The sequence below is a fragment of the Cervus elaphus genome, chromosome 27 (genome assembly GCF_910594005.1).
Source record: "Cervus elaphus chromosome 27, mCerEla1.1, whole genome shotgun sequence".
Lineage (NCBI taxonomy): Eukaryota > Metazoa > Chordata > Mammalia > Artiodactyla > Cervidae > Cervus > Cervus elaphus.
In genome coordinates, this window is record NC_057841.1 from 38716708 (window position 1) to 38728461 (window position 11754).

General features: G+C 43.1%; 1 protein-coding gene across 1 annotated transcript; it reads left to right on the forward strand.

Moving 5' to 3' along the window:
- Window positions 1-9881: 9881 nt before the first annotated feature.
- On the forward strand, window positions 9882-10774 carry CETN1 (centrin 1). The gene has a single exon (XM_043889287.1). The coding sequence runs from the start codon at window positions 10083-10085 to the stop codon at window positions 10599-10601; it is 519 nt and encodes a 172-aa protein (XP_043745222.1). The 5' UTR covers window positions 9882-10082; the 3' UTR covers window positions 10602-10774.
- The last annotated feature ends 980 nt before the right edge of the window (window positions 10775-11754 follow it).

An 11754-nucleotide genomic window follows, 5' to 3' on the forward strand; every position in this document is an offset into this window, starting at 1 on the left:
GCAGGTCCTGGTTTCTAGAAAGTTACAGTACTAATGCCCTTCTTACAAGAAAGCAGATAGCAGCCTCGTTAAATATTAAGTCATTTAGGGGGAAAAAAAAGCCACCTCTATTACATCATGAAATCTATGCTAAACCAAAGCAGGATGAACTTGAAGTTCATTTTTCTGCTTCACTTTAGAAGTCCCATGTTTATTAATCCTGAGAGAAGAACATCTCTAGCTCTAGCCAAACTTGGCAATTTAAACATCTGTCATTTCTACAGTATCTGTTTTTATTTAGTGACGTTACCTGTTTCTATCCAGCACTGTTCTATTTCGCATATGACATTTTAGTGTGTGTTCAATGTTTTGGACCATATCTATGCTACAGAGGGCAGTCACTTTAATTTATGAGTGATCCCAATTGTCACTTCCCCCAACCAGCAATGGAATTTTTCAATATCCTCAGAATAAATCCCTCCTCTGGAGCAGTAAACATAATATGACAGTGTGTCAACTACGGATTTGTTTCAAGATTATTTACTTACAATTCAACAACACTGCTGGCCCACGAAGTGCCCCGTCAGCGAAAGTTGCATTGTTTGAAGTAGCTCGGGGAAACAGCCAGAGTTTCAGAATCCAAAGAATGTAGTTTTCTTAAATACCTCAGGATTACAAGATGCTATAGAACTAATAAATTCGCTCCTTAAAATAGTCCAGAAGGAATCCTTAATGTTTGAAAGTGTAAGTTATTGATGGGGAGAGAGAACAGAGTTTTGTCCCTAAGGCTCACGTAACAAATATCACGAATAACTTTTTCCTGCTTTCTTCTCTTTGTGATTATTTTTAAAGGATAAATTCCACAGGCAGATAATCTCTTGGAAGAGAAGGCCATGGTGATGAAACAAAGAGAGATTATCTGCAAAAACCCACTTCAGGACAACCTTTTAAGCAGCGAATGTTTACCTAATGCCTATCGCTGTTTCTCAGGACAGTCGGTGGGGCAAGCTCCCCCACCTCTGGGGTGAATTGGGTTCTGGGGCTGTAGGTGGACCTACCTGTCTGGTAATCTAGTGACTGAATGGAGTGGGACATTTAGCAACTAGGTCATTGTTTGCATTTAAAGTGATGTGTTAGTTGCTCAGTCGTGTTGGACACTTTGTGATCACATGGACTGTAGCCCACCAGGCTCCTCTGTCCATGGAATTCTCCAGATAAGAATAACGGAGTGGGTTGCCATTCCCTCCTCCAGGGGATCTTCCTGACCCAGGGACTGAACACCTCATCTCTGGTGTCTCCTGCATGGGCTGGCAGGTTCTTTACCACTGGCTGAATAATTAAACTTTGTAGCTAATGAATATTAAGTGACTAAACTGGACAGAGCCTTGACTCAGTGGTTGCTTCCAAGTGCCTGTATGACAGGAAGTTGGTGCCACACCAAGAAGAACAAGGGGATGACAGCTGGGTGGGGCAGCCTGACCAGTGGCAGCCTGCCACTCTGGAAGTGGCAGAGCTGGATTAGAACCTAGGTTTTTTTTTTTTGTTTTTTTTTTTTTAGCCCAGGCTTTATGCATTATGTTAGATTTGATTGAGGGAAAGTGTGAGCTTTGATGTTGTCTAGGACTTTTTTTTTTTGTCTAGGACTTTTCAGTTCAGTTCAGTTCAGTCGCTCAGTCATGTCCAACTCTTTGCGACCCCATGAACCACAGCATGCCAGGTCTCCCTGTCCATCACCAACTCCCGGAGTTTACCCAAACTCATATCCATTGAGTCGGTGATGCCATCCAACCATCTCATCCTCTGTCGTCCCCTTCTCCTCCTGCCCTCAATCTTTCCCAGCATCAGGATCTTTTCAAATGAGTTGGCTCTTCACATCAGGTGGCCAAAGTATTGGAGTTTCAGCTTCAACATCGGTCCTTCCAATGAACACCCAGGACTGATCTCCTTTAGGATGGACTGGTTGGATCTCCTTGCAGTCCAAGGGACTCTCAAGAGTCTTCTCCAACACCACAGTCCAAAAGCATCAATTCTTCTGTGCTCAGCTTTCTTTATAGTCCAACTCTCACATCCATAAGGTCTAAAATAAGTAGCTCAGCTGCTTTGTGGTCAAAAGACAGGGGTGGGACATGAGATGGGGTGGGGTAGGATGAGGTGGGGTAGAGGGGTGGGTTGGGGGGATGGAGGTGGAAAAATGTCTGAGCAGATGGGCTGAGTCTTCTGAGTGAATCTGAAACCAGCTGAGAATCTCTAACCTCAGGTGATTCACTGAGAAAATGGCAACAGGAAAACATACCTCGTCGGCCTTCTGAGAAGTGAACCAAGGTAGTATATGCGTCCGTAAAAATGTTTTGTAAACCATAACATGCAACATTTCCTGAGCATTTAGGCGGACCATTGTGTTAAACACTTGACACCCATTATCTCATGTAATCACCACTGCAACCCTGTGAGTTTAACCACCCTGTGTTACAGAACTTGAAACTTATCAGGCCTGCGGTCATGTGACTAATAGTGGGCGGGGCTTACATTGGAAGGCGGTACCTAGGGCCCTGGGCCATGCTCAAGCCCCTCATCACTCAGACGCCTGTGCACTTGGGCCACAGGATCACCCCGTATATACAGACCGCTGACATAATTGAGACAACTTGTTTCAGATTATAATGTACCCTAGAGCTGCACCCCTTGGCTTCTCCTGTTGGGGATGCGCCCGCCGAAGTACAATGACAACAGAAGAAAAACATCTCTGTTCACTAAGATGAAGAATAGTTTCCGAATATGTTCTTAATCCTATTCCATTTATCTAGCCGTTAACCCCAGTCTTGTAAATGCCGGGAGTTCCCCCGTGCTAAATGTATTTGTTTTTCTGCATTCTAAATTAATCCTGATGAACCCGGGTTTCTAAGGCGTTCTTTCCTTTATTTTGAACAATGTGTAAGCCTAAAAGAGTTTATGTCTTAGTCTCTAAAACTTGACTGTGTTGTGAACCTAGGATATTCACGGTTTTAAATTATAAAGACAGCTAAATAATATCTATTACTTTCTTAAGATTTGCTAAATATTCACAATCTTGATAAGGTCACAAAGACAGGTCTGCAGTGAAATATGTATCTTCCTCACCTTTTTCAACCTGACTTGATGGATGAGTTTGAAGTGGAAGTTTACATCTGAGAGCCAACTTTTCCCCCTTGCCTGATGCCCATCTGTTATCCTTAAAATATTACTGAAAAATGCCTCTATGATATTTTTAGAGGATGTGGAGCTTTCAAATTAACTAACTATGGTCTCCCACTATGCACTGAAGCTTTAAGTCACCCTGACAGACCAACATTTTTATGAGATGTAAGTGAAAACAATACCATGAGTAAACCACTGCTGTTTCCGTTCTAAGCTTTGTCCCATGCACCACACTCAGGGAAAAAGGAACCCTGACCTATGCCAAAGGAAAAAAAAAAGAGAGAGAGAGAACATGGATTTCAGATAAGAATGATCCAGGAACCAAAGGAATTTGGAAAGGGCTGTGTGGATGAAAATATAGAACTTGAAGGAAAGGAGGGGGACCAGCATTCTGGGTGATGAACCTACTGAGTTTCAAGAGACGTTTTCGCCAACATCTAAATGAGAAACCTCCATGGGGATGGTCAATTGCCAACTGGAGAAAGGAAGAGGGGACATCATCTCCTCCTGCCCTGACTGCACCCCTTTTCTATTTAGCGGCATCACAGGCGAGAGCGGGAGTATGATTACTTGTTGATGAAGGGATTTCTAGTGGCTGCTTCAGAAGAGACTCATATAACCTATTGGTTTCCTTGAACATTTTGTTTGCTGTCACAACTGCTAAGCTTTGAGATGCAGTGGCACTGTAATTCAGTTCAGCAGCTTCTTTTTAAGTGTATATTGCAGGAACTTCCCTGGATGTCCAGTGGTTAAGGTTCTGCTTCTACTGCAGGGGGCCATGGGTTCAGTCACTGGTGGGGATGTTAGGTTCCCAAATGCTGCATGGTGAGGCCAAAAATAAATAAATAAGGGAGAAGATGCAGTATATCCAGCACCATGCCCAAATATAATACAATATAATATAAAATATAGTATTATAATATAATCTATGCTGCCAATATTGTTTTATTGGCAATATAAACTTGCCAATAAAGCAGTAACTATAAATAACTCTATATTGCAGGCACGAAAGTGACTTTTGGTAAAAACCCACTTCTCATATTTTTTGTTAATGCAAAGCCTTTCTTCCCATAAGGATGCATTTTCTGTACCATCTCCTGGCACTTTCATTTGGTTTCTCCCATTCTCAGTAAGTCGGGGAACAGACTTCTGGGGAACTGATAACAGGGAAGTCGTGTCCTGTGTGGAGGAGGGGCACAGTTCCCGCTGTTCCACTTCCCCAGGGTCCAAGCTTGGGGCCCAGGAGTAGCCTCTGGGACCCTAGCTGGATCGGCCTCACTGCCAATCACAAGGGCGAGTCCTCTCTTCCCAAGGGGGTGCTGGTGGAAAAAGCCACAGGTATGTGACAGGCAGACTGGGTGCTTCTCCTTCCACGGTGGCTCAGGGGAGAGAATCACCCAGGTGATGGCTCCATCTGCAGTTCACTGTTCCTATGGGCGGGCCCCATAGCTGGGTCCATCCTTGGATAAAGATAGTGATGCGAACCTATTTGCAGGGCAGAGATAGACAGAGACGTAGAGAACGGACTCAGGACACAGCAGGGGAAGGAGAGGGTGGGACGAGTTGAGAGAGTGGCATTGGCATATATCCACTACCGTGTGTAACATACATAGCTAGCAGGAAGCATCTGAATAGCGCAGGGAGCTCAGCTCCGTGCTCTAGTGATGACCTGGAAGGGTGGGATGAGGGGGGTGGGATGGAGGCTTGAGAGGGAGGGGCGATGTGTATACTTTGTGGCTGATTTGTGTTGTTGTACAGCAGAAACCAACACAACATAATTATTCTCCAATTAAAAAAAAAAGATATTGATACTGTGCTAAAGCAGCTAGGCATGAACAGGCTTGAGGCCAGATTTTAATTTTCCCTCTGTCTGTCCTTTTCTCTGAGAAGTGTCCTTACTAGTTGAACTCCAGTGATCAATACAAGGACTGGACAAACACCAGGTTCTGCCTGACCTGCTTTTCACAAGACCTGTTTTCTTGGGCTTGCGCGGTTATTTTGTTTTGTTTTGTTTTGTTTAATTTCAAGGTCTTTTAAAAGGGTATGAACTTCCCAGGTCACCGCTAATCCCTAAATACATCCTGAACCATGCAGGCCACTTTGCGCATTCTGTGTCACTAACACCCCCGTGGGCTTTTGACCTTTCCCCGTCTGGTAAGCAGAAAATTCTTAGTTAACAGAAGAGTCAGCTTCTGATGCTGAAGTCTCAGGGGCCTTGGATAATGAAAGAAGGTGGATCAAAGAAGAAATTTAATAGCTTAGTCTATGAGATATTTAAAAAATCCAGCTAAGCCATTCTCATTCCTCTTGGTTCTGCATTTTCTGTTGTGTGCCTGGACTTGGGGGAGCTCTCCAGAGACTTCTTACAGGGTGGTCAAGTGCTGGATCATAAAACCCTTGAGGTTCTGCTTTATTTATGTCAACACAGATTGTGTCTTTCTCAGCTTGTTACCCACAGAACAATATCTAAGTAGGGCTGCTATGGCCTCTGGGAAGAGAAGGCAGCCATTCTTTCAATGGATGCAATTCATTTTAGCCCATAAGTTCCACATGCTCTGGGGATTCATTGATCTTCCTTCTTCTCCTCCTTATTTCCTTCTTTCTTCTTCAAAACCCAAATCCAAATGATGTATGAGTGGAGCAGATCTTGGCTGGGGAAGTGTAGGGAACATTGGCATCTTCATGTTTTTCACTGCAAACTCCACATTTAGATTTGAATTTGCTAAAACATACAAGGTTATTCTAGTCCCTATGCTGTGTGTGAGTGCTCAGTCATGTCGTACTCTTTATGACCCCATGAACTGTAGCCTACCAGGCTCCTCTGTCCATTGGATTTCCCAGGCAAGACTAATGGAGTCGGTAGTCATTTCCTTCTCCAAGGAATCTTTCCAACCCAGGGATTGAACCTGAGTCTCTTGCATCTCCTGCACTGGCAGGTGGATTCTTTACCACTGAGCCACCTGAGAAGCCCACATTCTAGTCCCTGGAGGTATACTTAAAGTCACCAAATAAGCATAGTGCATTTTTTCTTGAAAGGAATCAAATTTGCTCAATGATCAGTCATTTAAAACTATACTAAAACCAGCAAGTGTGCAATGAAACAGAAAGCAAAATTTACTTTTTAAAAAGACCAAACACAGGATTATAAAGACATTTCATTCTTGGTGTAGGCTTCTTCCAAATGTTCCCCTAGATCCCATGGGAGTGTTTTAGATTTCCTTTGCTATTAGGAGTATCCGGGTGAAAGTTTGAGAAGCAGTGTGAGATTCTGGTAAATTCTTTTCTAAAACACAGTCTGCCTTTGTATCTGAGAGGAGTAGTTCTTTATTTCTGGGGTTCGTGGAATGAGAAATTATGTAGCCCTTGGCTGGACACTTTAAGTCTGTTTCTGGGCTTGCCAAAAAGGCCTGGGTTGAGTCACTGGACTAGACTTCGTATTCCCACTCTGAGACCACCGGGATTGTAAAACTTGCTGCTGAGTCTATTTCTTGTAAATAGCCCCATGTAGTCACGAATAAATAGTTTCGTTCTGTTATTATTGGTTTGGGGGCCACCCCCTACACACACAGTTATCCTGCTTATGTAGACTCATCAAGCATTGGCATTCTTTCTGTTCTGCATTTGTTGGAAAGTAAATAGGCAGCAATAAAGCAATTTTATTATGCATATTTTCTGCCTTGGGTGGCACCTGGAATTTGCTGACTTTGCTGAGCGCAACTTAAATTTTAAAAGGCTCCTGTGCCTCACCTTATTCATGCCATGCAAGTCAGATGGAAAACCAAATAACTAGAATAAGCAAGCTGTGTGGGTCCTTTCTCTTGCTCTCAACTGACTCCAGACCCTGCTGTGGAATTCCAGTAGCTCTTTCCCCCCACCTTCTAGCTGCTAATCTTCCATGACCAGATCTAAACAACCACCTTGCCTCCTCTCCCCATCTTAAATAATCAACAACTGAGCATAATACCTAGGACACTGTGGTACAGAAAATGTTGAGAGCAGAGCACAAAACCACCCCTAGCCATTGATTTTCCAGAATATCTCATTCATTTTAGGTCAGCCTTCTTTGATTTTGAAAAGTGACTTTAAAACATTGAAGCTGATTTTCACAAGCATTATATAGACTCTGACTAATGCCAACCAAAAACACTTTGTCCAAACTGCTTCTCACTAACTTGTACCCAAAGGGGACGAGGTGAAACAGAATTGAAGAACAAAGGTAATCTCCAGACATATTGCTCTTTCTTTCAGGGACTCAATGTGGAAAGGGACGCTGTCTGAGATCCCACAAACTCCTGTTAATCTTTCTAGGCAAGATGCTAAATCGTTGTTGGACTTAGGGCAGAAACTCAGTATCATAACTTCCCAGTGATCCTGCATTTTGGTAATGACCTCAGCTTTTGGAGAAAGCAGCATGGTGTGGTGAACGAAGCCTCAGCATCAGACTCAGACCAGCCAAGGTTTAAATCCCACAGCCATCATTGCACCACTGGATATGTGACAAGTCCTCCCGGGCCTCTTTTTTTTTTCCTCTGCAAAATGAGAAATGATTTCAAGGATTTTATAAGACAACAGATGAGATGAGGAAGCCCAGTGCTAGGCACACACTCAATGTAAGCTTCCCTTCTTTTTAAAACCAGATCACTGACTATGAACATAAAGTAACTCCCCACCAAGAGCTGACTTTGGCCAAGGGTGCTGTTTTCTGTGAAGGGAACTCTTGGTGGCCCTTGGTTGTGACCGCTGATCCCACACATCTGGAAACTATGACAACTGTTTTGCTTTGAGCTCAGCTTGGCCCAAATGTAGCTCTATATAAAGCAGCTTCTATCCCTCAGTTTTTTTCCAACACATCATAGCTTGGCTTGAATTTGGGCAGAAGAGTGGGTGTCAAAAGAAATGCACAAGGTCTGGGAGGAATTCACATTCAACTAATAGTCACCCAGCCCGGGATGGCCCCTGGAGTAGCTCCCTATAGTAACTGTCCATGGAGTAGTTCATTCAACACTCACAGGCGCCTAGTAGGAAGCTCTATAATTATGCCTATTTTGCGGATGTCTCAGCTGAGGCTGGGAGGTTAAGTGGCTTTCTCAAGGTCACAGAAATAATAAGGTTTGGGATAAGATCCCAGGCTTTTAGACCTGGTAAAGAAAGTAGGAGGATTTGCAGGGTTGGAAGATGAGCAGTGGCAGTGTCTAGCCCTGCCAGAGTCTATTTTGAGTTGACACCACCTGTGACAACATCTGCTAGAGGTGGAGTTATTGGGAGGAACATCCCAGGTATTTTGCCTTGACCTTTAGAAACCCTGTACCCAGGCCCTCTGTCCATTATGTCACATATCGCTGGGGCAGGTAGTGAGATCTGGCTAGTTAAACATGTCATGTAAAACAATATCTGATCAGTAATTTAAAAAACAATTTGTAAAAGTCTGTTAACATAATTTAATCTTTGCGGGTTTTCGTTTCATTTTGACATTTCAGAAGTTTTTTTTTTAAAAAAAGAAATACTTTAAGCCCAACATTAATGTCATTTATTTAACTCAGCAAATATTTATTACTCTACTTAATATATGTCAAGCACTGTTCTAGAAGCTGGAGATACAAAAACTCTTCAATTAAAACTCTTGAAAGTGCCCTTTCTTATCACTGGTCAAACAGTGATAAACGGAGGGGTTTTTTAAAAAAAGAATGCTAAAATTGTCAGTTTTCTGTTTTTTTAACCATTTAAAGAAATTCAGAGCAATTCTTTTTTTAACCACCAAAAGCAGTAACAGTTTATTTGAATTGTTTCTAATTATTTAGAAAGAAACACTCATTTTTTAACTTATGTGAAGGAGAAACCCTGAAGATGTCCAGACTTGGATCAGACAAAAATAACTGAGTCCTAGGCCTACAAAACAGTTTTAAACACAGTTCCCTTATGAGCTTACTTGATGAATTTGCTCTTTCTTTTCACCTGCAAAGCATCTATTTCCCTCTCACCCTTTGTTCTCAGGAGGCAATTTTGAGGCCCAACACACTCTGCCTGACCTCCTCCTGTGTCCAATACCCGGGCAGAGTGTGGGTTTCAGCACAGCCTCTACTGGATGACAAACAGTGAGAGTAATATGCCGCCAGAGTTTCTTTTAAAAAAACACCAAAACAAAAAAACAGAATACCAGAAAGCAGGCTTGCTGCTCCCCTCTCTCCAAATCAAAGCCTCCTGAATAGAATAATGACTGTTATTCAAACGCAATTATACCGAGCACTTAGAATTGAAACACTAAAAGTAAGTCTTCTATTCGGATAGTGCATTTCATATTTCAGCATATGCCAAATAAGCTGGTGATGTTTTTATTATTGTTGAGTGTAATGTCAGGAGACAAAGTCCTACAAATTTTCTACATAACTTTTTCCATGTTATCTGTTTTCCATTTACATCGAGTTGAACACGTGGTGTGACTTTTAATATTCTTTCTTCCCGCACATTTTATGCCAAGGGATCAAACTCAATCCTGAGTATGCTAAATGGACCCTCAGACCAAGCGGGTGGTTTTTTTGTTTTTGGTGTTTTTTGTTTGTTTTTTAGTTTGTACGGAAAAGGAGAGAGGAAAAACCTTCAAATAAACCTATAAACTTGACCCTATGAATGCTGACAAATGGCCTGGAAAGAGCCAGTGCCAGCTCGTTTGAGGAGACCACGTGGTTACAGGCAGTTCTTGCCCGCTCAGGTCTCAGCTCGAGGAAAGTGGGTAATAACCGGGGGACTGTGACTGTAACGTACGGCAGGTCTGGCGGATGGGGCGGGCTTAGCGAGCAGGGTCTCCTGGGTACCACAGGGGACGCAGTTGGGAAGGCTTGGGCCGAGGCCCCGAGCCCGCGTTCCTGGCGGGCGCCCGAGCGCCTGCGCGGTGAACACTAGCGTTAAGGAGCAACCGCCGCAGTCGTCGCAGGATGGCTTCCGGCTTCAAGAAGCCCACCGTGACCTCCATCAGCCAGAAAAGAAAGGTGGGGCCTAAGCCCGAACTCACTGAAGAGCAAAAGCAAGAAGTTCGCGAAGCGTTCGACCTCTTCGATGCCGACGGCAGCGGCACCATCGACGTGAAGGAACTCAAGGTGGCCATGAGGGCGCTGGGCTTTGAACCCAGGAAGGAGGAGATGAAGAGGATGATCGCCGACGTGGACAAAGAAGGCACGGGGAAGATCAGCTTCAACGACTTCTTGGCCGTGATGACTCAGAAGATGGCTGAGAAAGACACCAAGGAAGAAATCCTGAAGGCGTTCAGGCTCTTTGATGATGACGAGACCGGGAAGATCTCTTTCAAAAACCTAAAGCGTGTGGCCAAAGAATTGGGAGAAAACCTCACGGATGAAGAGCTCCAGGAAATGATTGACGAAGCCGACCGAGATGGAGACGGCGAAGTGAACGAGGATGAGTTTCTTCGCATCATGAAAAAGACCAGCCTCTATTGAGTCCGTTTATCCCGCAAGCATGTGTAGGGAAATTGAGTAATTGGCTGGCTTCCCTGCTTCTCGATTTGTGAAACCTGGACTTAGAGGCCAGAGCCATCTCTCCTCTTACCCCCAGTTTGTCTAGATAGTTCTATTTCCAAATCTCTAGCTCTATTATAGAATTTTCAAATGCTTTTAACGTTGAGTTTTGGTTTTCATTCCCAAGAGCGGACCTGGGTTGAATCAAGGTCCTGAAACTTCGCTCCAGGCACCATTTGCCTTGCGTTGGTGGACACCCTCTAAACTGAAGGCGAGGTGGCTTCTTGAGACAATTAGCATTGTGGTTCCCTTGTTGTTTCTTTGGTATTCTTAAATTATCTTGCTTCCTGTATTATTGCTTACATTCAAGTCCTTCTCACAGGTTGAGGTGAAGTCACTAACAGGCCATCCAGCCACTGATTATCACTTAACTGAATTCCTGGTTTGAAGGAAAACAGTGCAGCCACTTATGGGCTCAGAAAAGGTATTGTTCTAAAGGATACACTTGTTTTTGGCTGGTGGCAAATGGTGCAGCTTAGATTATCCTCTGGCTTCATCACAGGCAAATGACTCTTGATATGCATGTACCTTAACTACTGTGGATTATTCCAGGCCACGATATATTCTTGGGCTACAGAATAAAAAGAAAATTTACTATTGGCCCAAGCAAAGTATGATTGCTTAAGAGATTAAGCTAACTAATGACTTTGTGTAAATATTTGCAAATGTAAGATCTGAGCTTAGGAAGTAGTAAAAAAAAAGAACAAAAAACTATAATACAGGTTGAATTACTTATCTGTCTTTGAAAAGATAACTAGTGTTTCAGTTATTAGACCAACTATACTGTAACCTTAGTAATTTCATTACCACTTTATTAGAAGCCACTGTCTACCTTCTAATCCTTAGAACATCTTGTTTCTTGATACTTAATCTCCCCTCCTGTGGTATATAGTTGATTCCCTACAGTCTGGCATAGAAGTATTTCTCTATGTTATAATCCCAAGAAACTATTCATTGTGGCTTGTGTTTGTGTTAATACTACTTGTCCTCTGTTATAAATTAAACCCTTCTTGTTTTGAAATAAGATAACTACCCTTTTGAACATCTGCAAATATGAAGTTAGAAGCAAAATAAT